Source organism: Rhodnius prolixus, unplaced genomic scaffold (assembly GCF_049639745.1).
Source record: "Rhodnius prolixus isolate KJV_2025 unplaced genomic scaffold, Rpr scaffold_13, whole genome shotgun sequence".
NCBI classification, from domain to species: domain Eukaryota; kingdom Metazoa; phylum Arthropoda; class Insecta; order Hemiptera; family Reduviidae; genus Rhodnius; species Rhodnius prolixus.
In genome coordinates this window covers 10,043,496-10,068,459 of record NW_027411583.1, presented here as the reverse complement: position 1 = coordinate 10,068,459, position 24,964 = coordinate 10,043,496, and the positions used below count along the sequence as shown (strand labels likewise).

General features: G+C 30.3%; 4 protein-coding genes across 4 annotated transcripts; 1 reads left to right on the top strand and 3 right to left on the bottom strand.

Annotated features, from left to right (window-relative positions):
- Positions 1–858: 858 nt before the first annotated feature.
- On the bottom strand, positions 859–3,695 carry LOC141447743 (neuferricin). The gene is made up of 4 exons (XM_074115538.1): positions 3,296–3,695; positions 3,077–3,217; positions 2,209–2,395; positions 859–2,077 (listed from the first exon to the last, which is right to left on the bottom strand). The coding sequence occupies exons 1-4, from the start codon at positions 3,612–3,614 to the stop codon at positions 1,900–1,902; spliced, it is 825 nt and encodes a 274-aa protein (XP_073971639.1). The 5' UTR covers positions 3,615–3,695; the 3' UTR covers positions 859–1,899.
- Positions 3,676–18,282, top strand: LOC141447730 (gametogenetin-binding protein 2-like). The gene is made up of 11 exons (XM_074115513.1): positions 3,676–3,974; positions 5,451–5,641; positions 6,662–6,805; positions 8,454–8,657; positions 9,221–9,424; positions 10,409–10,583; positions 10,688–10,840; positions 11,793–11,969; positions 13,627–13,777; positions 14,762–14,853; positions 15,772–18,282. The coding sequence occupies exons 1-11, from the start codon at positions 3,888–3,890 to the stop codon at positions 15,940–15,942; spliced, it is 1,749 nt and encodes a 582-aa protein (XP_073971614.1). The 5' UTR covers positions 3,676–3,887; the 3' UTR covers positions 15,943–18,282.
- Positions 18,283–19,895: 1,613 nt separating this feature from the next.
- LOC141447735 (3-oxoacyl-[acyl-carrier-protein] synthase, mitochondrial) lies at positions 19,896–21,378 on the bottom strand. The gene has a single exon (XM_074115521.1). It carries the CDS (start codon positions 21,262–21,264, stop codon positions 19,990–19,992), a length of 1,275 nt encoding a protein of 424 aa, XP_073971622.1. The 5' UTR covers positions 21,265–21,378; the 3' UTR covers positions 19,896–19,989.
- A 761-nt stretch (positions 21,379–22,139) lies between these two features.
- On the bottom strand, positions 22,140–24,821 carry Sbds (SBDS ribosome maturation factor). The gene is made up of 5 exons (XM_074115539.1): positions 24,607–24,821; positions 23,492–23,712; positions 22,671–22,780; positions 22,415–22,585; positions 22,140–22,325 (listed from the first exon to the last, which is right to left on the bottom strand). Exons 1-5 carry the CDS (start codon positions 24,735–24,737, stop codon positions 22,197–22,199), a joined length of 762 nt encoding a protein of 253 aa, XP_073971640.1. The 5' UTR covers positions 24,738–24,821; the 3' UTR covers positions 22,140–22,196.
- Between the last annotated feature and the right edge of the window lie 143 nt (positions 24,822–24,964).

Below are 24,964 nucleotides of genomic sequence, written 5' to 3'. Positions count from 1 at the left end.
CCATCAAAATTTCCTTTAATGCAAGTCTTCTCTTCATGATCCCCGATTTGTCATATAATTGAGGATGTAACTCATTATGGAATAATACACTGTAGTTTTTAAATACCTTTAGAACTAGTTTATCCCGCTGCAGTGAGTTCACTGGTCCCTCTCTACAGCTTCTGAGCACTCAATCTTAATTGCAGATCAGACTTTCTTTTGATCTCCACCACGAAACCCTTATTTTCTTTCACAGTTAGTTCAAGGGTTATATATGCATGGATCGTGTAGGTGCTCTAATAGCGAGATTTGGTAAAAATGTAAAATTAGGTGTGGGCTAATTATGCAGACAAGAAAGAGAGACAGGTCTAATGTAAGTTGGTGTTCCAATTATCAGCAGAAACAGATGTACCTCGGTTGCCTTACTATTGCCTTCCAAACAATGCTTCTTCAGCATTCTTCTAAGCATTGCGTTTCTCGTGTAGTTTTTGAAAATGTGGGAAATTTATACAACTCTTCTGGCTTTGATGGGCATTCCTTACATGAGATAGAAAGATTCGAATTTCCTGCAGCCGACTAGAGGTAGGATGCTGCAGACATTCCTCTCGATTAATAAGATCCGATCTTAGACCAATTACTCAAGATTATCAATATTGTCTGCCCCGTAGGGAAATTTTCGGTCAAAAAGGAAGAAGATCATTTCTATCTTGATGCTGCTACTCTTAAGCAAAAGAATTACTATATATCCCTCTAGCATTACAATTTTTGGGTATTTCAGAATCTTCGCAATGTATTTCATAGTAAGCTTCAATGTTGAAAATTATTAATATCCTAAGAACGTCATTACGAATATCCATGTGTCTTAAATAACAGAAAGAATACCAAAATAATCAATTTTATTCAGAAAAATAATTTTATAATATCAAAAAATAAAATATTTAAGTATAAGTTACTAGATAATAAAAAGCAAATCTTTCTTCAGCCACTCAAGACCAATTGTTAATTGTTCACAAACAGCTTTCTGTGATGATTACATTTGATATAGTATGAAAGTTGGAAATATAAAATAACAATCTTTAAAACCCTATATTGAGCGATTGAACATACAAAAAGTGTAAGTTGAATAATATATGTTTGTACAATAATCTAAAATAACTCGACGTTTTTTCGTCGTATAATATATGGTAGTGTCCAGGGAAACTTAAAATACTAGGCAATAAAAAACTATATAACAAATACATTTATATCTAAATGCCATTATTATTTCCTCTTTGGAAGAAAAAAATAAACATTTTTGGTAATTGACATTAACATGAATTACTTTTAATTTGTACTTTTGTTTTGAATAAAAAGGATCACGTTAGAGGCCGTCAAGCATTCCAGTAATACAAAAAGACTATCCTTGACAATCTTCACAGCACTTTAGGCCAACAGAGGTATAATTTGAGTTTTAAGTGCCAAATGTAGCTTGACACTATTTTTTTTTTAAAAAAAATAAGAATATAAATAAAACCCACATCGAACACAAAATTAAAAAGACAGCTGCCATTGTCAACGATTGTCGGCGGAGTAGTTTGACACTATTAACGGGTTCAGAGCTGTTGGCTGATAATACGAACCCGACGGAAATATCCATTTGAATAAGTATTTTTAACCTTGACCGATAATAACTTCAACTTCCTGAAGAAGTGTCCTGGAACATTCCAGTATCAATGTCAAGGAGTAGAAAAAAATCATTTCAAGCATATTCCAATACTTTTGAATTCCGCACCCGCTTTTTTCGAATGCCAAATATAAGTTGTAAATAATTGTTAACTGGAACGCCAAAAACCCTTAAGCACTGACTTAACTTTTCTGTTTTGGGGACCTCTAGAACTAACTTTAAAAATCATGGACGGACTCAGTTTTAATGGACGGAAATTAATTTTTATCAACGAAACAGGAATCAGATCTTGGATCACAATTTTCATATTGTTTTAAGATACTGCTATCAATTAAGAGTTCTGATTCAGGATTTATACAAGCACATCTAAAATCTGTCCAGCCAGGCATGAATATCTTTCTGGGAACACCAATCCAATTTCTTTTTATTCCACCGCTAGAAAAAGATCGAGAATAATTTGTAATTGAAAAACATTTTCCTTAATCATTTTTGCATATTCATCAGAAAGTAGCAAAAGAATATAAATTTAAAATAAATAAAAACAAAATGTCAAAAAAAATAATCACCTTCTCGTCGAACACCAAACTCTACTTCCTTTCTCTTTCGACCATTCTATATTACATGGTGGATATTTCAAATTGTAATATTCATTTTGCTCTTTTAATTTGGAAGCTTCGTGGAATTTGGATTTTATACTCTTTAAATAAGATGTTGATCTTCCATTTTCATCATAAAATCGTCCAATTAATTTTCCTTAAAATAAAGTCATGCGTTAATTTCTTTTTCTCGTCTCATTCAAAACTTGTATGATAAAAATTTATTGCAATTAATAAAATTAATTTGCAGGAAATTTTTATTTTAAAAAAAATGAGAATTATTGTTCAAAAATTTCCTACATTGTGTAACCAATGGCAAACCTAACGTCCCTGACAATAACTTTCCACGACCTACAACAGACTCAATGCCTATGTCTTTCATAATCTCTCTCAAGTCTTTTTATAGAGTACCCATTTACACGGATGTTGCAAATTCGGAGAGGACAGTTTTTGTGTGCCGACTATTATCAGCAGGAGAGGAACCGGTCTCATTCTGTCAGGCTGTATTGCGGTTTTGGCTCTTAAAAAACCTGAAGAAATACAAGCAAAACGAAAATGGAATAATAGAAGAACCTTGTAAAAGAGGAGAGCTTTCTCCTACTACACCTACAAAGATTAAGGCTTTGTGAACGGGATCGGCAAGAAGTGGAACAGAACAGGATTACGTTCAACATTAAGTGTAGTTAAGTTAAATTTGAATTAGAATAAACAATACGAAACGAAAATAATTACTGAATAATATAATTAATGCTATACATCATGAAACAAATCAAAAGGCGCGGAAAAATCTTGATTCAGTTGAAAACATATACATGTTGATAATTATTTAACGACTAACCCTTGTAAATATAATCTTTTTCATAGCGTTTTAGCCAATCTTTCAGTCCAATTAAATCTGATGATAGTAAATTTGACAAGTCATCAGTCAATCCTTCTTCGGTAAAATCACCCGTGATAAAAGCTCTACTTGCATCTCGTCCTGAAAACGTAATTATTTAACATATCAAACCAAAAAATACGAACAGTAAAACAAGGCGTACTCAAAAGCTAGAATTACCTGTAAAACAGTGATAATGTTCACCGGGTGCATAATATTTTTTCCCCTTTGTAACATCAAAAACTTTGCCAAGAATGGATAGATATAGTTTTCCATTTTTACCATCAAACAAAGAAAGTTCTTCTCTGGTGAACAATTCTTTATTTGAGCTACCAGGAATGTCTACATTTGAATGTTTTAAAGATGATTTATCAGAAATAAAAACCTCTGCACAATTATTTAAAAAATTAGTTAGTTTATAAAAATAAGTTACATTTTTAAAACACACATAGTAAATAACACCGATAAAAACAGGAATTAATAAATGAATATATTTCATAATTAAAAACCAGTTGGAAAAAAAAAATAACTAAACCTATCCAGTTGTAACCTACCTCATGATCCATGAGCACTCAGTAGCACCAATGTGCATACGAGTGATGAATTTCTCTAGTATAATTTGATATAATCCTGTATCATACGACGTTTACAAATGGCAACTTTTCTTGTTGGTTTAGAGTTGAACTTGTTGTTACATTAAGTGACATTAGTTGTAGGCTACGTATATATTATTTCTTTTTTTTTAATTAAATGTTAATTCACATTTGTTGAAATGGCAAAGTTAGTGGAAGTTTATAGAAGTGAAAAACAGAAATTGACTAAAAGACAATTACCGTTAGTAGTTGATGATAATCTTACTGTAAGTAGCAAATCTTGTAAATTATGTTTTCTGAATTAAAATTGTATTTAAATTATTATTGTAGGATAAATTTAAATTTTAGGTTAACAACATCATGTCATGGTACTAATTTTGTTTATTAAACAAGAAATTCAAAATTGATTAATTAGTTGGTTATCATGTTTATTTATTAATTACATTATGCTGAATTCTGTCTTGAAAGCAGTCATCTCTGGTAATCATCCAAAATAATGAATGTTTGCCGTGAATTAGGTTACCCTTACCCTCATTTAATTTTCTAAAGTTTGTTGTGGACTTTTAAGATGGTTAAGATTTTATATCATTAATAAGGGCTCTAGAAATATATATTATATACGATTTCATCAATCCAATAGGCCTTCATTTATTATATGACTATTTCTTATTAATAGGTCATAAAACTCTTCAATATTTGACTACTTTGGGCTGATCATGATCAGTCTCTTAATCTTCAAGTACGCCTTAAATGGGGGAAGTAGTTAGTATATTTGTTTAAATATAACTTCCGTTTAGGAAATTAATTTGACGCAAATCTAAAAATCCTTAAATTGATTAAATAAATATGGAAATTTTCGTTATGGGTCAATTAAGATTCTGAGTCTGTTCCTTCGCTTTTCTAAAATTTTTTGCTAATTTTCAAGGGAACTTAAACTGTGAACTATGTATGTTATTTAGAATCATTTATGGACTAGAGCTATTCTTTAATTCAATTACATATTTTTCTCGTAATAATTTCGCATAACTTTCCTGCAGTGTCTACGATAAAGATTGATTGTCTTACGAGTAGGGTTGTTTTTGAAACTAAAGAAATTATTTAATAGGATTCTGTTTAGTATTTATGTCAGTTGAATATTAATTGAATCATCAAATCTCTCGTAACTAATTCAGCAATAACAAAAGTTCAATATTTTTATTTGCTCACAGCAATGTCCAAGACCTAACAGGAAATGTAGATTTCATTCTTGAATCGATTTATTTTAATTGTGTCAAGAGATGTTAGTGCTTTGCGTCTAGTTTTTTGCAATTTAGTTTTCAATACTAAATACTATACTTGCGATCGCCTGGGCAGTGTAAGTAGAAATTTTGCACTGCTTATTCCAACTGGACTTGTGACGCATTCCTGAAAACGAGCTCCTGCCCTAGATCTCGTTTTCGGAAGGCATTCTTCCATTCTTCCTTTGTAAACTTACTCTTTGCCATTAGCTTTGTCTACTACCAATTTGGTTGGGTCTGATATTTAATATAAGTGCCTTTTTTACCTGTAGAGTTCGTAGCCTATCTTGATCTCTTGTCTCAATGGCTGATCTTATAAATCAGGATAGATTGATCGTTATGTGACTAACTCGGCCTCTTCTTGTTTCCTGTTAATTTTCTTGAACAATATCAATAATCACGCCCGAAGTTTTAGATTAGTGCTTTTTGATTTGTGTTTACATTTTTTATTTTATTTTATTTCAGATGGTAATGGATATTAACGGAATGGGATTAATTTGCGGACATCCGTCTGTTCGTGGAAAGGAAATGGATAAGTTTGCTGATATGTTCAATACGCTCACACATGCTGAATTGAGAGACGCTTTTGAAGTAGAGTGCAAAGATTTTTTCTCAGCTCTTAGTCAGACAGTGCCGTGTGTAGGATGCCGAAGGAGGTGTTTGTTGCTTTTATTTCTACTCGCATAATTTATTTGTTTTTAATGGCTTACAATTCTTTTTAAATCAATCTTTTCTGCAAGATGTTTCTAAGAGATAAACAGTATTTAGAAAATGATGTATTTATGGATAAGGGCCAAAAATTGAATAACTTAATCTAGATTTTTGGGGAATCCGTTTGAATAGGCTGTATATGAATAAATCTAGGTACTTTGAAATATTCTGAATTGGTTGTAAACTCAAGTACCCAAAAACAAAACAAAAGTTCAATTTGTACGTTAGTTTTACATATGATGAGCATCACAATTGCCCCTTTTGATAAAATCTATCGAGAGAACATTTATATCAGAGGTAGGAGGTTGCCGTAGGTGGAAATTAAGCATCAAAATGAAATTTTGTTTGTATTATATATGTGTGCAAAGTATAAATAAGAAAAATTTAAGCGCATAATATCTCTACAACTTCACTCAAAAATTGTGTGTACATCGCAGTTGCCTAAATTGATTACTAAATTATAATGTTAGCATTAAATTAAATGCAGAATCAGTGGAGGGTAGATATAATAGGTTGACTATCTCTGAATTATATGTTCTATAAAATTACATATATTGTACTTCATTACAATATAAAGGGTATATGTTATGTTTTAAATGTACAAATTGTATCACAGTAATTTATTTAAATTGACCTCTTCTCTGGATGTTGTAACCAAAGGGCACATTAATACCCAGGAATCTTGACGTCCTAAAGATTGTCATACATAATATAATTCTACAGGCATCTTCTTTCTCAACCGACTCTTATTACTATCTATATCTTAATGCTAATTTCCAAGTAACTAAACCCCCGCTCGTACTAGGCTATCTAGGATAAGAGAAAACTTAATTTCTGTAACATCTTGTAATTTTTATTTTCTTTATAAATATCTACAAAGCTTTGATCCAGATCACTGGATCACAATAAATAAACTTTTTTTATATAAAATAAATAATTTGTGTGTGTGTATGTCTGTTACTTAGTGTAGAGAGATTGTACGAACAACTTCGTAAAACTGGATATCCAGCTATGGAACCTCTAGTCATTAAACCTGATGGGAATCTAACTATTAAAGAAGATCATTTTGAAGGACCCCGACTTCTCTGTGCTCTTCTACATGGTCACAGGTAGTTTTGTTTTTACCACACAACCAGTTATTAGGTATGCATAACCTCGGAAAAAGGCTAGTTTAGGGAAATTGTTTTTTTTCTTTTTTTTTGTTTAATCAGCTACAGCTGTATGATGTTTTAGTCTACGTGATCCTCATATTCTTAGACAAATAGTATTCCACGGAGTTGTATCGTGATGGGCATTTAGTTTTAGTGTTATTTGATCTATATTTTGAAGTATATTTCATTTAATATTTTCATTTTATCGGTAAATATATTAACTTGCCATTGTCGTTGTTAGTAACATACGCTTCTTTCTACAAAAATGGATGATTCTTTTTTAATTTTAACACTAACAAATGGAAAAATTATTATTTATTTTTATTCTTTCAGTTACGCATTTTATTTCCCTATGACATATAATAATACATATTCATGCCTAAAAGCAACTAACATTTCAAAATCACTCTTGTTCAATGTTGTTGCATTTGCCTAGGCAAGTGATTCTTAACCTTTTCATAGACGCGGAACACAATTATATGTATATATTTTTCTCGTGGAACACTAACATTAAATAATTTAAAAATTGGGATTTAGCAAGAACTTAAAATTAAATTCAAATTAAAAAAAAAGGTACAATTTTTTGTTTTCGTATCTTTCCTAAGTTTCTAAATTTCAATACATTTAAAATTGAAATTTCGCGGAACACCGGTTAAGAACCACTGATTTATATCTTATAAAATTATAGATCTGTGCACAAAATAACTATAGTTTATAATTGAGAGAAACAAAGTGTACAAGGGAACAAAATTCCATATCAATACGTGGTTCACAGTGGGAGATATAGAACGGCCACAATTTTGCAGAATTTTATGACCCAAAAAATTTTCAACCCTTTATATCTTCTACCTTTTTAGATCTGTGCACAAAATAACTATAGTTTATAATTGAGAAAAACAAAGTGTACAAGAGAACAAAATTCCATATCAATATGTGGTTCACTGAGGGAGATATAGAACGGCCATAATTTTACAGAATTTCATGACCCAAAAAATTTTCAACCTTTTATGTTCTCTAAATTTATAGATCTGTGCACAAAATAACTATAGTTTATAATTGAGAAAAACAAGGTGTACAAGAGAACAAAATTCCATATCAATACGTGGTTTACTGTGTGAGATATAGAACGGCCACAATTTTACAGAATTTCATGACCCAAAAAATTTTCAACCCTTTATGTTCTCTAAATTTATAGATCTTTGCACAAAATAACTATTGTTTATAATTGAGAAAAACAAAGTGTATAAGAGAACAAAATTCCATGTCAATACGTGGTTTACAGTGGGTTTACCAGGGTTCCGCGGAACACTGGTTAGGAACCATTGGCCTAGGCATTCAGCAAATAAGTATACTTGTTGAAGCTGTTTTGTTTATAAATAAATTCTTTTGCCAAGAAAGCCCCTACTAAACTATAAATGCATTTTCTACTATTTCCACTAATTCTTTATTTATACCGCACTTATTTAAAGCTTATCACAAGAGCTTACATAGGGTGCTATCGTAAGCCTTTTCCAAGTTTCCGACTATCATTTTCACGAAACGTTGTACTAAAAATATTAACATATGTTTTCCTTGAAAATAATGGTGAACTTAATATGGTTTTCAGTACAAGACTGAATCAATTAGTTGAGAATCAGTTGAGATCAAGAAGAAGCAGACGATGTGTTCTTCATAGTTTGGATTATCAAAAAGTTAGAACTCCATGGAAAGAAATCTGGGACATAATGAGACCACAATGTAGAGAAGAAGTGCTGCTAATTGATGCAAGATCTTTAATGATTACACTGGAATGTTATTTACAAAAACACAGGTTAGTTACCCAATTATTATTACCTTACCCAATCATAACCTTTTCTTTAGATATCTGCAAAAGCAGCTGAAAATATACTAAAAGCTATACTGCTGCATGCTACTAAGCTGTAGACGTTTCTGATATATAATCTTGAGGGTCTCTAATTAATAAAGATGATCTCATAATATATCACTGCCTGATCTGTCTGCAATTTTGGATGTTTGGGGACTAAAGTATAATATCAGCATAGGGATGCTGTTGTCATGAAGTTGTTTTAAAACTGCAATTTTATGACGTTTGATAGACTGAAAATAGTGTAGATGATCTCTTAGTATCTAGTTAAGAGATTTTGTCTATCTCTATATCGTATAGGTGCTACGCGGCATTTAAATGTTCAGATTCGTGGTTTGAAAATTTTCTAACTTTTATGGTATTACCTATTTGCTCCGATTATTTTCTTTATGGAAAATAATGTTTCTGTTTATTGAGGTCCTAAATTTTAATACAATATTTTATAAAAATAATGTTGGTATCAACTTATCCTGTTTATATTCGTACTAATTGTATTTATTTATTTTCAGGTTTTGTGCCGATTGTCGTACTAAAGTTCTACGAGCCTATTGGCTGTTAGTTGAAGAACCAGAACCTACACGTGAAAAAGGTTATATACCTGCTCTATACGCAGGCATCAAAAGATGTTTACCAGAAAAACATATACATCTACCCTCGAATACTGACTATGTAAGCGCTCTTGTGGCTAGAGTACAACCTGACATAATGGGAAGGTAATTGCATTTTATCTGAGTCTAAGTTGCAGACGTTGCTATATATAAATTTGAGGGTCTCTAATTAATAAAGATGATCTTATAATATATCACTGCCTGATCTGTCGGCAATTTATAGAGTTATAACGTCTAGAATGCTTGAACTTATGTATGTAGATTTTTCACCTGTGTTTAGGTAAAAGTATAAAACAGTGGTCTTAAGTATTTCTCTTCTAGAAAAAGATATTCTCTGGAGTTACTGTATTAAATATAGCTTAATTAATAATGTATTCTAAATCTAAGTGCCTCTTCTCGACACTGCACAAATTCCTCTGATGAGTACTGATCTATGAATTGTTTTTTATTATATAAAGAAACTTAACCGTAGCAAGTACTACAAGTAAAAAAGTTGAATTGTGAGTAAGTATGTGCGTTAACTTATCGCCAGCGCACATACACTGGCTTGGTTTCTTGAATGGCGGCCATCTAGTGATGACATCTGTAATAGGCCTTTAAAGCGTTAGGCAGTGCTACAGACTCCCTGGATAGCCGACGTCAGGCATTCAGATAGTTAATTTTGTGAGAGGATGAATGCGAGTTTTTACCTTCATGACGAACATAGCTCTATTTTCTTTTAATTTTGTATGTACTTGTAGTTAGATCTTCTTTTTTTCTTCAAAACTGTTTTTCCGGAACGACTTGTTTTTGAGGAGTTTTTTCCGCGAAAGCAGGTTTTTAAGCTGTTTTTAAAACAGTATATTCAATATAATTTAAGTACCTTAGCACCTGTAGAGTTCATCATTAATTGAGATTGTTGAAATCAGTTTCCAATAATATCTTTTATTTTTTTAATTTTTATTTTTATTTTAATAAATGAAATGTCAGTTAAAACTTGTTAGTTTTTAAATTAAAGAAAATGGTGTGAGAATTTACTACATGAAAAAAAAGTGTCGCAAAATCAGCACTAACCACAGCCTCATCTGATAAATTATTAAAAAATTTTAGCGGTGGAGAAAGACATGCAAAAACCCTTGAAATTGCTCAAGGAGAGGTTATAACTTGTCTGGGACTTTGTGTTTATGAAAGATTACAGCGGATACACATGCGTTTAAAGGAAGAAGAAACAGTATGCCAAGTATTAGTAGCGGTAGCTATAGACGCATTAAATAGAAAATTTCAGGTATTTTGATTTTTGTTGTTTTTTTAAAGTTTAGATTTATTGTGATTAATTTAATAAAATAAACTTCAATTGAGTTATTTATTTATTTATTTTTGTAATAACAGATCGCAGTAGATATGAAACGTGGAATGACTGAACTAGAATTATTGTACAAACAGTTTACAAAAGAAGAGCTGGTTAAACGTCAAAGGAAAGAACAGAAAAAGTTGAAAAGAAAAAAGAGGAAGGAACGGAAAGCAGAAGAATGTAGAGCAGAGGTCGTAATAAATTTTTTACTTTTGTCTTTCATTAATTCTAAAAAAAATCTGTCTTTTATCGAAACATATTAGTTTTAAGGACACCTTTGAGAACGTCAAGACTTACTTCGGACATAATCAGCTTGATATCTAGCATTTCTTAATCTTTTCTATTCTTAATTTTATCCAGAACTGTCCGGTAGGACAGTTGTTTAAGGGGTGATCGTCAAATTCTGTTATAATTTTCTTATTTACATTCTCTGTTATCTAAATCACTATCTAATTACTTTTCCCTTTATGTTTTACAAAATCTAAACTCCTTACTTTTCTTAAATAATGGAATTTTTATTTTCTTCTGTTTGATATATTTTATTTTTAATTTAAATTGTATGTGCAATTCTTCTTCTTTCTTTAATACGTGTTTTTCTATACACTTTATTTTCTATTTTATCAATACTTCTTTAATATTTTCGAAGAATTCAGTCTTTAATGTTTTGTGAAGTCAACGGTAATTTTTATTATAATTGATTAAGAACAAAATGTGAAGAATAAAAAAGGAAAAGAAAATGTATATTTCCACTAAATTAAATGGACAAACCTTAGATGAAGAAATCGAAACGTAATATAGTAGAATGAGACTGAAGTTATATGTTAATAATTGAAATTTTGATCTTATTTCTTGAGAGTAATAGTCTATAAATACTAAGTTTATTTCTAATATATTTTTTAAACTGCTCATAGAAAATATATAAATTTTCATAGCTAAGGAAACTAACTCAATATTCTAAAATGTTTATAAAGAATGCAGTGAGTCTGTTTTAAATAATTAGAAATCTAATTAATTCTTTCAATCAAAATTTTAAATTCATATATATTGAAATACTAAAAAGCTATCCAGCATGTGCTCATTAGTATAGTTACACTTAAACTTCTCTAGAATAATCTAAATAACCGTCCTGTTTACCATTTTCAGGTGACAAATGTTGCGGAAGATGCCGACAAGTCTGATATTTATTATGAAAATTGTGAACTAAAAAATACCAGAGTAAGAAAATGTTCAGTAGATTTAATGCTTACAGAAGAAGATGTGAAAAATAATTTAGTTAATGGAGATAGTTCAGAAGTTTATTTTTCATGTATAGTTACAAAAGTAAGTCTTAGTTTTTATAGAATAAGTTGTAAACATTACGGGATTATTGCCTTTGATTAAGTGTATAAACATATTAAAAAGCCTGGAACTCAAGAGTAGTAATGATAAAGTCTTCTATCTTAGTGTCTCTATAACACTAGTGGTCCTGCCCTGCTTAGGGTTCGTCGTCCACAGTTTTCTATTTGTTTTGTGTGCTCTCCAAATACATGAACTTAACAAGATTCTTGCATCTTTTGACTCTATCTAGCCGTCCTAGCTTCTAACATTTGAGGCCTATCAATTTGGCCAACAACAATTTGTTTTTTGTTTTTTTCAGATATATCAATCACTGCGCCTCTGTCCTGGCCACAAGACCCTTTCAGTTCAGTCTGCTTGTATCTTACATTAAGACTGACGTTCGCCTTCCCCAACAGATCTAAAGTCGAAGGTTTTTTTTCTCTCTGAAAATACTCGTTTACAGGACCAAAAATTGTCCTTACAGTTTTTCTTTCGAAGTAATAGTTTTCATTTCTTTAAAGATATGAGAGGCATAAATTAATAATGGACAGAAAAGCATTTTATTAAGCAACCTTTACGTTAGTAATTCTGGAGATCAAGTTACTCTTCGACTCATTGATACGCATTTTTTTTCTATTTATGACCTATTTCGGATTGGAATCCATTGATTCCATAATCATAATAAACAATGTTGCCCATAATAAATGTTTCCGCCACTTAATAAATTTGCTGACTAATTCCAAAGTAACATTCAGCTTTGAATGTTAGATGAAGTAGGCTCTTTTAGAATAAACAACAAAGTGGGGATGTGGACATACTAAATTCTAATCTTCCATAATTATGCCGTGAAAAAAAAAAAAAAAATCAGTTATACTCTTCTAAAGCACGCTTGAGTTGCCCTCGAGATTTATTTTGTTCGAAAACACAAAAATACCTCTTAATTTGCATACGGAATAATCTCTTTTCATTTGTTTTTTATGAAAGATCATTTTTATTAAATCTTACAACTATTCACACTAGTTTTAGCAGCTAATCGAAGATTTATTTACGATATTCTTTTAAACACTAATTCTAAAGTTTAATTTTGTTTCACTTTGAAATTGAATTTTAAAAAAAATATAAGGATTTAAAGGAAGAAAACCAACCTCGTTGTCGTATTTTAAATAGGTGTATATAACATTTTCTAGAAAAGTGACTTCTCATTATACAGAATTAAAAATTACCTCTCGAGGATTAAATAATCATTTTCGATACTATTATAACCTATTATAGGCGCCTAATTTTTAGTTGAGGGAAGGTTAACGAAATATATGTAAAAAAGGTTACGTTTACTAAAAAAAAAATGTTTTTAAAATGATAGTAATAGCCCAGATTTAGTTCCTTTTACATTTCTTTTAGTTTTGATTTTATTGATTTCTATGTATTTTAGTTAAATTCATAATTGAATAAGAAAATAGTGTATTCTCCTCTTTGTGGTCTTAATTGCTGTAGGTTAGTAAGCTGAAAAGTCATGATTATATCACTCATTCTTTATTATTTGATGTTTACTTTTATTTCCTCTTATTAATTGAAAATAATTTTTAGAAAATTGAAATTTTCAATTATATTCATAACCAATTATTTCTTATAAGGAGGTACTAAATTTTTAATTTTGTTAAAGGAAAATATGCAGAAGAAACCTGGAGATTGTTTATGTGAATACTCTCATGATCATGATTGCGGCTATTCCAGTGGTAATAACAACGCAAGTACGTCTTCAAGTACACCAGAAGGTTCAGAAGTAGCGTGCTGCGATGAGTTTTGCAATGAAGGTAAATTTATAACTTCATCTATAAATATAAATAACTAAAGTTTACACAACTTATAGGCTAATTCAATTATGTTGTATATTAAGTGAATTAGCGAAGTTACGCTGAAATTGCTTATTTTTTTTTAATTTTACAAGACTTTTCAGATCTCCTAGTATATATACGTTCAATCAGAGTTCTTGTATGCCTGAGTTTAGAACCAAGGAGATCCCTAACGTCTTGTATGAAACACATTTTAGAGGCTTATTTTATATTATTTATCTCATTTATCTTTTTATATGCAGCAGTTCTTTAAAACAGCATAGCTGGTGATATGGATTATAATTTAATGAGCACTCAATTCTATTACAGTTTTTAAATCCAACATCGTGTAAAAAGTGTGCTTTTTAGAATATGGAATGAAATGTCTAGGATTTGATTAAGATTTGTCGAGTTAGAAAGTTAAGTATCAACCTTAAAACTCAGCGAGTTTGTAAGACAGCATCTTGCAGCAAAATAGTGGTCGAAATGGTAGGAAGTGAACTAACACGCTCCAGAGGTTTTCCCCTCGATTTGCTGTCAACTGTGTTTAAAAAAGTGCATTGTGATTTAAGATGAGTTCAATATTCTTTTATTTTTCTTCTTTAAATGGTATTCAATTTGATTTGAAAAAAATAAAATGATAATAATCTGTAGTAATTTCTGATATTGGTTTATCTAGAAAAATGTCAACATCTATTCCAAAACATAAACGTCGACATATTTTGATCCACCTTTCTTTCTACGAATTTCTTTGGCTTTTGGCGACCCTTGCGCCTGGTCTTTATTTTTCTGTCCAAGATTTTTCGCCTGTAAATGTTTCTGCTTTCCTCAGATACAAATTTCTATTTTACTTAGGAATTTATTTTTAAGATTTAATAAACAGAACATGAGTAGTATCAAAGGTAATAATTATAAACAAAGTCATCATAATGTAAATGATTTGTTTTCCTATGTTTTTTTTTACAGGTGTTTGTAAAAGTATTTCTAATTTGCAACCATCAGATCAGCAAGCACAACAGAAAAGCAGGTTCATACTATCACTGGAGCAGATGTTGGAGGTACGTAGGATTTAAAAACTATTGATAACTTTTACTGACTACATAATCGTTTGATCGTTTGATAATCTCATTTTTTTGGTTGTCATTTAGATTTTGCAAGTTTAAAAGAATATTTCTGAAGAATATACTAATCATTTCTTTTTTTAATTTGTCAGTAGTCATGTTACTTTTATAACCATATTTGAATTCATTTGGCCAATAAATTTTATAAAAACGTTATTTATATTTTTTAAAAATCTGTTTTGGTCACTCATTCGACTTTATCTTCAGTATTCTCAAGATTATAAGTAACGCATTTTCTTCAAACTACGATCCTTATTAAATTCTACAGTTTGTCAAACTGGAACCTTACAGAGAAACTTTTACACCAACCCCTCTGAAAACTGCTTTAAAAAGAATGTCCCTGAAAATATTATTAAAGGAAATGTTATAAAACGTAAATAAATGTTTATGTAAAAATATCAAAAAAATGCTGGGAGCTAATACATAGTTGAGAAACTATCAAAATTTTTAATTAAACAAAAAGTGAACTATTATTGTTTATTAAGTCAACAACTTAACTATAATAAAAAAAAAAGTGTGAGTGTTTTTTCTTATGTTATTTAATAGTTATGAACTAATTTCTCAAATCAAAATTGTAGAATGAAAAAAGGAGTTTTATCTTAATCATTGGAGCTGTTTTACAGAAAATCTTGAATCACTTTCACTATAATCTGTTCTACTTCTTGTTACTAAGTTTATTTATTGGTTGCTAGGCTTTTTCGATCTGTGGCAAATAAAAGAATGTGTGACATTTAAATGTTCACAATGAGTGACTTTTTTTTTCTTTCTTAGTTCAGTAACCATTTAGATTAATAATAAATACTCTTCAGTATTTATAAGATAATTTTGATAAATAATTTCATATTTCTGCTACAGGATTCCACATCCTCCGATGAAGAAGGCTACATACCGTTAGAAGACGTGAAAGAATTCCAATCGCGTGTGAACATAGCCCAGAAGAGAGAAGAATTAAGACAAACGCTAAGAATGAGATTTCAACAATTATGTGTCAGCCATAAACCTGATTCATTTACAACATCCAAATAAGAAAAAACAACAACAAAACAAAACAAAAAACTCCCGGTTTCCATTTTTTGTTTCCGTTTGGCATTATTTAAGTGTGAAAAAATTAAAAAAAAAAATCCTTAAATCAGATTTAAACAATAATAATTTATAGCATCTTTAATTCTTATTTAAATACTTCTTCTGCTTGAGAGTGCTTAAAACAAAATAGAAAAATTGGTCCAAATAACTTTTCAAAATTCACAGCTAAGATTATTTTAAAAAATTACAAGAAATTATAACATGGCCAAAGAATTTTAAAGGGCTAGTCTTTTTTTTGTTATTATTACTCTAAATATTCGTTGTTTTGTTTTATCGACTAATCTTGTAAGCTCAGATTTTTGCACTTTATACAGTACTAAAAAAAAAAAAACTCTTTTTCTTACAGGGATTTGATAATTTAACAATAGAAAAACACAATGCAGCATTACTATCAATATCTAGGAAAAGTAATGACATATTCCTAACATAAATAACATTATTCGTAATATTATTTTTTTTTTCAAAATTGAGAATTACGAAAAAGAGAAGTTTGTATTGTATTTTTCAATATTTTGAGTCTTTTACTATATTTCTTTAACATTGTTCCTTCAGGAAAAGTGAAAATAAATAAATAGCGAAAAAAGAAAGAAAGAAAAAAAAAATGGCATGAAGTTGGTCAAGGATTATTGAATAGTGTTTATATTTGATATTAGAATAATTATTTTTTTAATAATATAATACGAATAGTTTATTATGTTTATTTTGTATATTACTTTGAATTTGTTGTTTGTTTTTTAAGAGGTCTTTGGGATTTTGTAAACATTCTGGTGTTGTAAGTTGTTTCCGTAAAGGCAAAACATCTCTTAATATAATTAGGATCAAAACAAGACGTTTAAACTTTATCTACAATTTTTTAGGCCAGAAGTTAAGAGACTAATGTATAAACAATTAAGAGAAAGAATCGGAAATTATCACGTTTATCTTCATGATCGCTCTGCCTATTACTTTTTGGATCTATGATCCTGTAAGTACCTCTCCATTCACTTCTTCCATTCTTCTTTAGTCTTCATCATCTTTTACCACCAAATTGTAGTATGATGTCATCAGCTTCTTCTATTGCTATCGACGTTTTTTTAAGGAATGTCTATCATCGGCATAAAGGTCAGTAAATCAGGTTATAAAAGGATTATAAAATAGTCCAAACAAGAACAATTCAACTCGTTCGCCCAGATTTTTCAAAACATTTTGAGGCAAGAAAAATTATTGCCAATTCCTTTCATTATATTTTTGTTCATTAATATATTTTATTGCCAAGCTTTCGACCTAGGGACTAGGTAATCTTCAGGATCGTAGTTGTTAATTAGTTTAATCCCTGTAGATTACCTAATACCTGTCAAAAATCTTGGCACAAAATGAATAAATAAAATGAAAACTGAATATAATTAAATTGGTACTCATTTATATTTCATTTAAAGTTCAGTATTTTCTCTTTTTGAAAAATGGTTTGTATCTTATGGTATTATTCTCGAAAACATTTAAACCATTAAATATTAATTTAAATAAGTCATTTGAAGTTACATTCATTTACAGTCTAATAAACGTTTTAACATTCCGATGAACGTCACTTTTCTCATTAAACCCTTCTGCATTTCCATTTATCGTTCTCAGGTTTTCGGCCTCCGCTGTTTCATTTCAATATATATTTAGTTCCTTCCGATTTTCTTCATATCTATTCTATCGTTTTCTACAGCACAATTTTCAATCTATTTTTGAAGCCTGCTTACAATTGATTGAATGGACATGTAACAAAAAATTTTCTTTCTAAATTGAAAGATTTTTCGAGAAAGATCTGAAAACTTTTAAATTAAACCACAAAATTGTTTAGACTATATTCTTTAAACTTTGGGCTCTCCACAAAGAAAAAATTATTTACGGAATGTTCTGTATTATTATTTTTAATTTAAAAAAAATATATATATATACTATTTTGAAATACACCAGAATTTTTCAAAATATTAGATTACAAAAGCCTGCAGTGTGTAGCACAAATCCGGAAGCTGGAAATACATTCCTTTTTTTACGAAAGAAGAAAGAAAATGTACAGTTACTTATGTAATATAGAATTTTTAAATAACTTTTTTGAAGATGAGGTCAAATGAGTACTTTAGTGTGTATACATCATATATTTAGTTGTTGGAAACTAAAGTAAAAAGAAAAAAAAAATACAAACTATTTTGAATTGGAAAAAAGTATTATTACAATTATTTGTTATATATAATACATAACATATATAAAGATTTGTTATTATTCAGTATGTAAAAGATAATTTGAGTGTTTATATTATTTCTTCGTCTTTTTATTTAATCTGAATTCCTTTCTTCTTTGTCTTGGTAAAAATTTTGTAAGACTGTTTTGTGAATCAATTATTTTTATTGGAATACACAAGGAAGACTTTCTCCAACAGTAATGCATTTTCCCTCTTCAGCGTTCGCGTCAAATTTTAAAATTTGAGATTTCATTGGATACACATGTTTTTTTAAGGTCCTGTGAGCTCGGGAAAAAGCTTATTTGGCGCAAGTTCTGTAAGTGAAGCTGTGAACTGTAAAAAAAACTTAATGGAAGTCTCTAGAAAGTGTTAATTTGGTATTTCGTTTTGGTGATGACGCCTTTATTGCTACCTTTTTTTGGATGATCCCTGTACCGTAAGTTCAAGTTTTTCGTGTTTTTTTTTAATCTTCTTTTTCTACTAACTGATGAAAGCTTATTATTTAATTGAAACTTTTCTCAAGAAAATTGAAAAAAAAAAATTAAGCTCGGTCGAACTGTTGTTAAAAGTTCCCTCTAAAGGCCCATTTAGAGTTTACTTTTTTGTCGACTGTATAGTATTTAGTAAGATTAAATAAATGTACTTCTACATTCCATCATAAAAGAAAATCACGTATACGCTATTTTACGAGTAGTAAGCCAAAACAAAAAATGATTCTGGTTAATTTTTTTTTTTATAAACAACATTTCGTAATTATAAGTTATATAATAAATGATTTTTATAAAAACTCAACAATGAGTTTTTTGTATCAGCAAAAAGCAAATAATTGCAGTTGTATCCAACAACATTTATATAATTTTCTTGACCGATTTTAATTTTGGAACGTTCATCGTTGAGGAGATTCATCAATTTCAGCAAATGCCACGAAGTGGATTCTTGCGTAATTAAAAGACAAAAAGCTTTTTCTTTTTTTTTGTTATTCAGTATTCTGAATCTTATTCTTTAATATTTTCTTTTTCAGGTTGTTTTAATAGATCTACTACATGTTCTGCGGATACAAGTTATAAATCCATAACTGTATAAAGACAGCTCAAGTCTTAATTGAGTTTTTTTTCAGGATAATATGCTCAATTTAATGGAGTTGGAATTTTCAGCTATTTTCTGGTTGTTTTGAAACGGTATTAAGTGCTGATGGGCGAGATCTATGAATGATTGAGGGCACAACTCAGTATTTTTATTTGTAGAAATGTTTTTATAAAGCTTTTCAGCAAAACGGATACAGTCTTTAAATTTCTTTTTTAGTCTGGGTTTTTTTATAAAATTGGAAGAAAAAATAAAAAGTACAAATAAGTACTATCATAATTCAGCTCCAAATTTTACTTATCTGAGAAAGTACAATTGGTATAATGGTGCCCAATTGAATTCTACTAAATTAATTTTGGAATAGCTCCATTAAAAGTTTGGCAATGTGTGTTACCAATCCAGAAACAATGAGAGCTAATAAATAGAAACATTGGTAGATTGAACAACTTCTATGAAAAAGATTCGTAGTAGATTTTTTGAAAAAACTCATTTTATTTTGCTAAATAACTGTAAATTTATTCTATCAAAAAGATTTGTACATCTAATTAAGTTATTCTTTGTACTATCAATACGGAGGAGGTAGGATAAAACAGAACAAGAATAGTAATTCTCGCCATACGAGTTCCATTTATCTCATAATGTTGTACATTACATAATTTCATTCTAGATCATTAAATTTTTTTTGACTCAAACAATACAACTTAATAATTTGGGTATTCTCCAATACAAATGCATGCATTAGTCCCACCAAAACCGAACGAATTTTTTAATGCTACTTTATATTTTGAAGTCCATTCTTGTTTTTTATGAGGTACACAGTTAATATTTTTACTTTCATCACATTTATTATCTAGATTTAATGTAGGAGGCAGGACTCCTGTATGAACTGCTTTTACTGTGAACAGGGTCTCTAGATTTCCTGCAGCACCTAATAGATGTCCATGGGCGCCTTTAGTAGATGAAACCGCCAGTTTTTCAGTATTATTGCTATAAAGTCTTGATATGGCTTTCAATTCTACAGCATCGCCCAAAGGTGTGGATGTTGCGTGTGCATTAATGTATGTAATATCAGTTGGTTTTAAGTGTGCATCACTAAGAGCCATGGACATGGCAAGGTAAGCACCTTCTCCGTCTTCATGCGGTGCAGTAATGTGTGCTGCATCACCAGACAAACCGTAGCCTAGAATCTCCGCATAAATATTTGCTTTTCTATTTAAAGCGTGATTTAATTCCTCCAGTACGAGAATGGCAGAACCTTCTCCCATTATAAAACCTTCCCTTTTCTTATCAAATGGTCGTGATGATTTCTGCGGATCCTCGTTGAACGATGTACTCAAAGCACGTAATCTACAAAACCCAGCTATTGCTATTGGACTAACACTAGCTTCTGCCCCTCCACAAACTACTACATCGGCATAATTGTTCTGTATAAACTTAAACGCATCTCCAATAGCATGGCATCCAGTTGCACAAGCAGTTGAAACTGTATGATTAGGCCCAGTAAAACCAAATTTCATACTTATATGTCCAGCTACCATGTTAGGAAGTATTTTTGGTACAAAATAAGGACTAATTTTACTGTAACCCTGCTTTAAAGCCTCCCAGGTTTCACAAATAGTTGTCAAATCTGCCATTCCCATACCTACGCAAACACCTGTTCTTTGCTTGTCTGTTGGGTCAGTAGGCGTCCATTGGGCATCTTTTAAGGCTTCATTACTGGCCTTCAAACCGAATATCGTCGCTTGCGACATTGTCCGTTGTTCACTTTTACTTATAAACTTTGAAATGTTAAATTCTTCTGGTTTATCTCCAGTTTTCACTAAAGCAGCTATTTTACATGGTATTTTTTCGTAATCTTTACTATTGAGTTTTTGAATTCCACAGGTACCTTCAATCAGATTTCTCCAGGAAGTTTGGGTATCGATTCCTAAAGGACTAATAGCTCCTAAACCAGTAACTACCACTCTTCTTTTCATTTTCTTTTCTTTTACTAATTATAAAGGAACAAATGTTGGTATCACATAAGGTTATGAACAGTTTATAACCTCATTTGATGCCCCTTGGGCAAGTAGTAGATAACTGATAAATCGTTTCATATGACACTGTTACCTTTTCGGAAACAATATTTTTTTATTTGAAAATAAACTTAATTTAAAAAAATTGATACGACAACAATAACGTCGTAGTGATCCATAAAAATTGAAACATTTTCGTTTTTTTTAATACTACATATGTACATCTTTTTATTGTAGCCGAATGAAATAAAATGCTTTAGCTGCATAAAAAAAAAAGTTATAAAAAGTCTGGCTTGTAACATGCCAGAATCTTAGTCTCCTTAATGGATGTATAGGATTGACGGAGCTTTAATTTTTCTAGAAAATACATAACTTACGGAGAATAAAAGTAGGAAGGCGACAACCCTCTGATATTTCTTCCGTTACTCTCTTTTTAATTTTTCTACTCTTATCACCTTTTGATTACGTACTTGAAGGATGGTGTAGGCTACTGTGTACGGTATTTATCTTGCAAGCAATCTCTTTGAAAAGCTTAGGAATCTAAAGTGGATTTATATGGGATTCGAGTGCCTTTGTGTGCGCACACTGACTGGTGATCAAGCCTCCTTAGTTCTTGATGGAGATGGTTAAAAAAGGGTCTGGTTTTGGGTGGGAACGAAAGTCTTTTTTTCAAGAAGGATTCGTGCTGGAGGCTGGGGAACAAACGTTTTGTCGCAAAAATAAGCGCTAAATAATAATACTTGTACGTTCATAATTCTGCAACATTTGAAATACTGCCACTCTCACAGAAAATTAGGAAAAATGGGCATTGTTATAACAATTATTAAAACACCCAGTATTTTAAACAAGAATTATTTATTACAGAACAAATCGGACAATAAATAAAAATGTACTCATTCGAGTAACTCTTCTCCTTCTGTGACCTCTTTAAGTTGCAACAATTCTAACATCCCATTAGATCCTTTAACTGAATGAATTAATTCATCTACCTGTCTATACCTTCCAGGATCTATAAGGCATATCTAAAACAAAGAGAAATTGACTAAGTATTTGCTAGCAATATTAATACTCGTCCGCAACATCAATATAATTAATAGAAATAAATCAGTACCATTTGTAATTCTCCTCCAGAATCCCAAGTTTCAGATTCTATGGACGTTGTAAGCGCCGCAAGCTTCTCTCTCAATTTCCGAGCTTCTTTACCAGAAAGTGCAACCCTTAGTCTCATTTGAGCCCTATCTAACGGCATTACTGCTTTTAATTGTGGTATTACTTCTAAAGTCTTAAAAAAGAAAAATTGTAAACTGTAATAATTGCATTATTACTTTAATTATTAAAGTATAAGTAAATACATATTAGCATTTTACCTGCTGCTTAGCGTTACGATTAGGTTTTATTGAAAAATGTATATCTCTCATAGCTTTTTCAATCATAGACACTGGATATGGCCTCTTTGTTTCGGGATTTACACATTTATCTGCAAAATTATTGTTTCTTCTTATTACAAAAGTTAAGAAGCAAATTATTACCCGTCAAAGGGTAAGGATTCACTCTACCCTATCGATACCTACACTAATGAAAAACTTATATACACTAAGTCAAGACAAAAAATCCTAAGCCCTAACAGTTAGATTCATAACAATTCGAAAAATTGGGAATGTACCCTAAGGCGAAACAATCTTAGCCACCCTCTCTTGTCAGAAGATTCTAAACCTAATCTCAATGATAGGATTAAATGATTTTTTTTTGTAGCTAACTTCATAAAAGAAGATTGGAAAAAGAGCTCCATTATGTAGAGATATCTTAACACCAATGGTGGTAAGGGATACAGCCAGAAATCGCTCAGGAAAACTGAATGCGGTTCCACCAAACGGTTAGAGTAGCCAAATCTTAGGAAAGCGTTGTCGTTGCTCAAAATTAAAACTGTTTCAATCCATTTAAATTTCTTACAAGAAATAGAATGGCAGAAAGGTCAAATATTTAAGGCGACATACATATACCAAATGAACAAAATAAAAAGTGGTTTTTTTAGTTGTAAGGCTGGGATTGAGAATAAACGTGTAATTTCTTTTGGCATTATCCTTTTTCCCAAGACCTTTTATATAAGATGAAAACATATCAAACTTAATTATAAATTTTCAACAATACATCTATAAAATATTGAAGAATATGAGCAAAGTTATTATACCTGCAACATTTGTAGCTATATCTTTAAATAAGGAATCTAGCTGGTTTTGTCTTTCTTTATCCGAAACTTGAAGTTCACCTTTTTTTAAAATTTCTTTACAAATTTCTGTAAGTTCATCCTTTCCAAAGGCTTTTAGTAAATCTTCTTTTTTTGCCACTTGTCCTTTGGATACATTGGTGAAAACAGTATGTGTTTGAAGCACCTCGTCGATATCTTTTTCACTGGTAAAGTAAAATTATTGTAAACATTACTTACATAGCAAATTCTACAAAATTATTAAATTACATCGTACCTAAATATGTCTCCACAACTTAACCGTTGATTTAAGAAAGTATAGTTATTGTTTTAATCCCAATTAGAATTTCTCTTTCCAAACACATAATTCATGGAACTATTTTGTACACGGCAAAAAGTTAGGTCCAATACAAGCCTCTTGTTTCTGCTTGTAATTTTTTCCCCAACTTGGACTTTTTTTTGAGAATATTATATCACAAAAATAAATCAATCAATCAATGAAAATATGGCTGTCTTAAATTGAAGCATTGTGCAAGTTTGTCACTGATCAACATTTCAAGCATCTTTTTTTCCTGAAGAGGGCATACAACGTCTGCCCAAAAGTTGCGAGAAAATATAAAAATATTTCTCAACAAGTCTTGTTTTATTATTTGGGGGTTTTACTCCATTTTAAGGCTGAAAACTAATTCTTAAACAAGTAATTTTTTTTATAACATCTGTTATTTGCTTTTTTGAGGACTGAATTCACGCCACACAATGACAAGGAACAAAATCGTCTTGATAATAAGTAATTTTAATAGAAAATGACCCCAATGGAACAAGTAGTTTTGAATAGTAAAATTTAATACAAACAAAATTTTCGTCATATAAAATTCTAGTAGTGAATAAACACTTAAAAAGAATACTTCATTAATATCCGTTTTTGATTAACATAGAAACCTCTCGTCTAATACAAACACCTACCTATTTCTTGCCCCTTGCATCAAGATCTGCAGAATAAATTATAGCAGAGAAATGACTAAGCAATAATTTATATATAAGACAATAAATGACACAATTAATTATCAAAGTAAACATTTCACAGAAAAAATAAAACTTACACATTATTCCGCCACGAAACAACTTTATTCTTATAACAAGCTATTTCAAATCTTTTCCCAGCTTTTTTCATACGAACCACCGCAACATTAGTTAATCTTATTTGATTAGTTGGTGTAAATATTTTCGCCATTATCTAATAATTGAAAAATTATTTAATAAAATACACTATAACATTAAAAAACCTTAACTATTATTACCTTCATTCACAGGAATGATTAAATAGTCATGAGGGAACGCAAAAAAAATAACTTTTACTATTTTACGAATATTAACTGAACATTTATTAAATTACTTATTTTTAAATGTAATGTACAAAATTTTATTTCTTTTCGTTAATTTTAATATTTTCAATGTTGT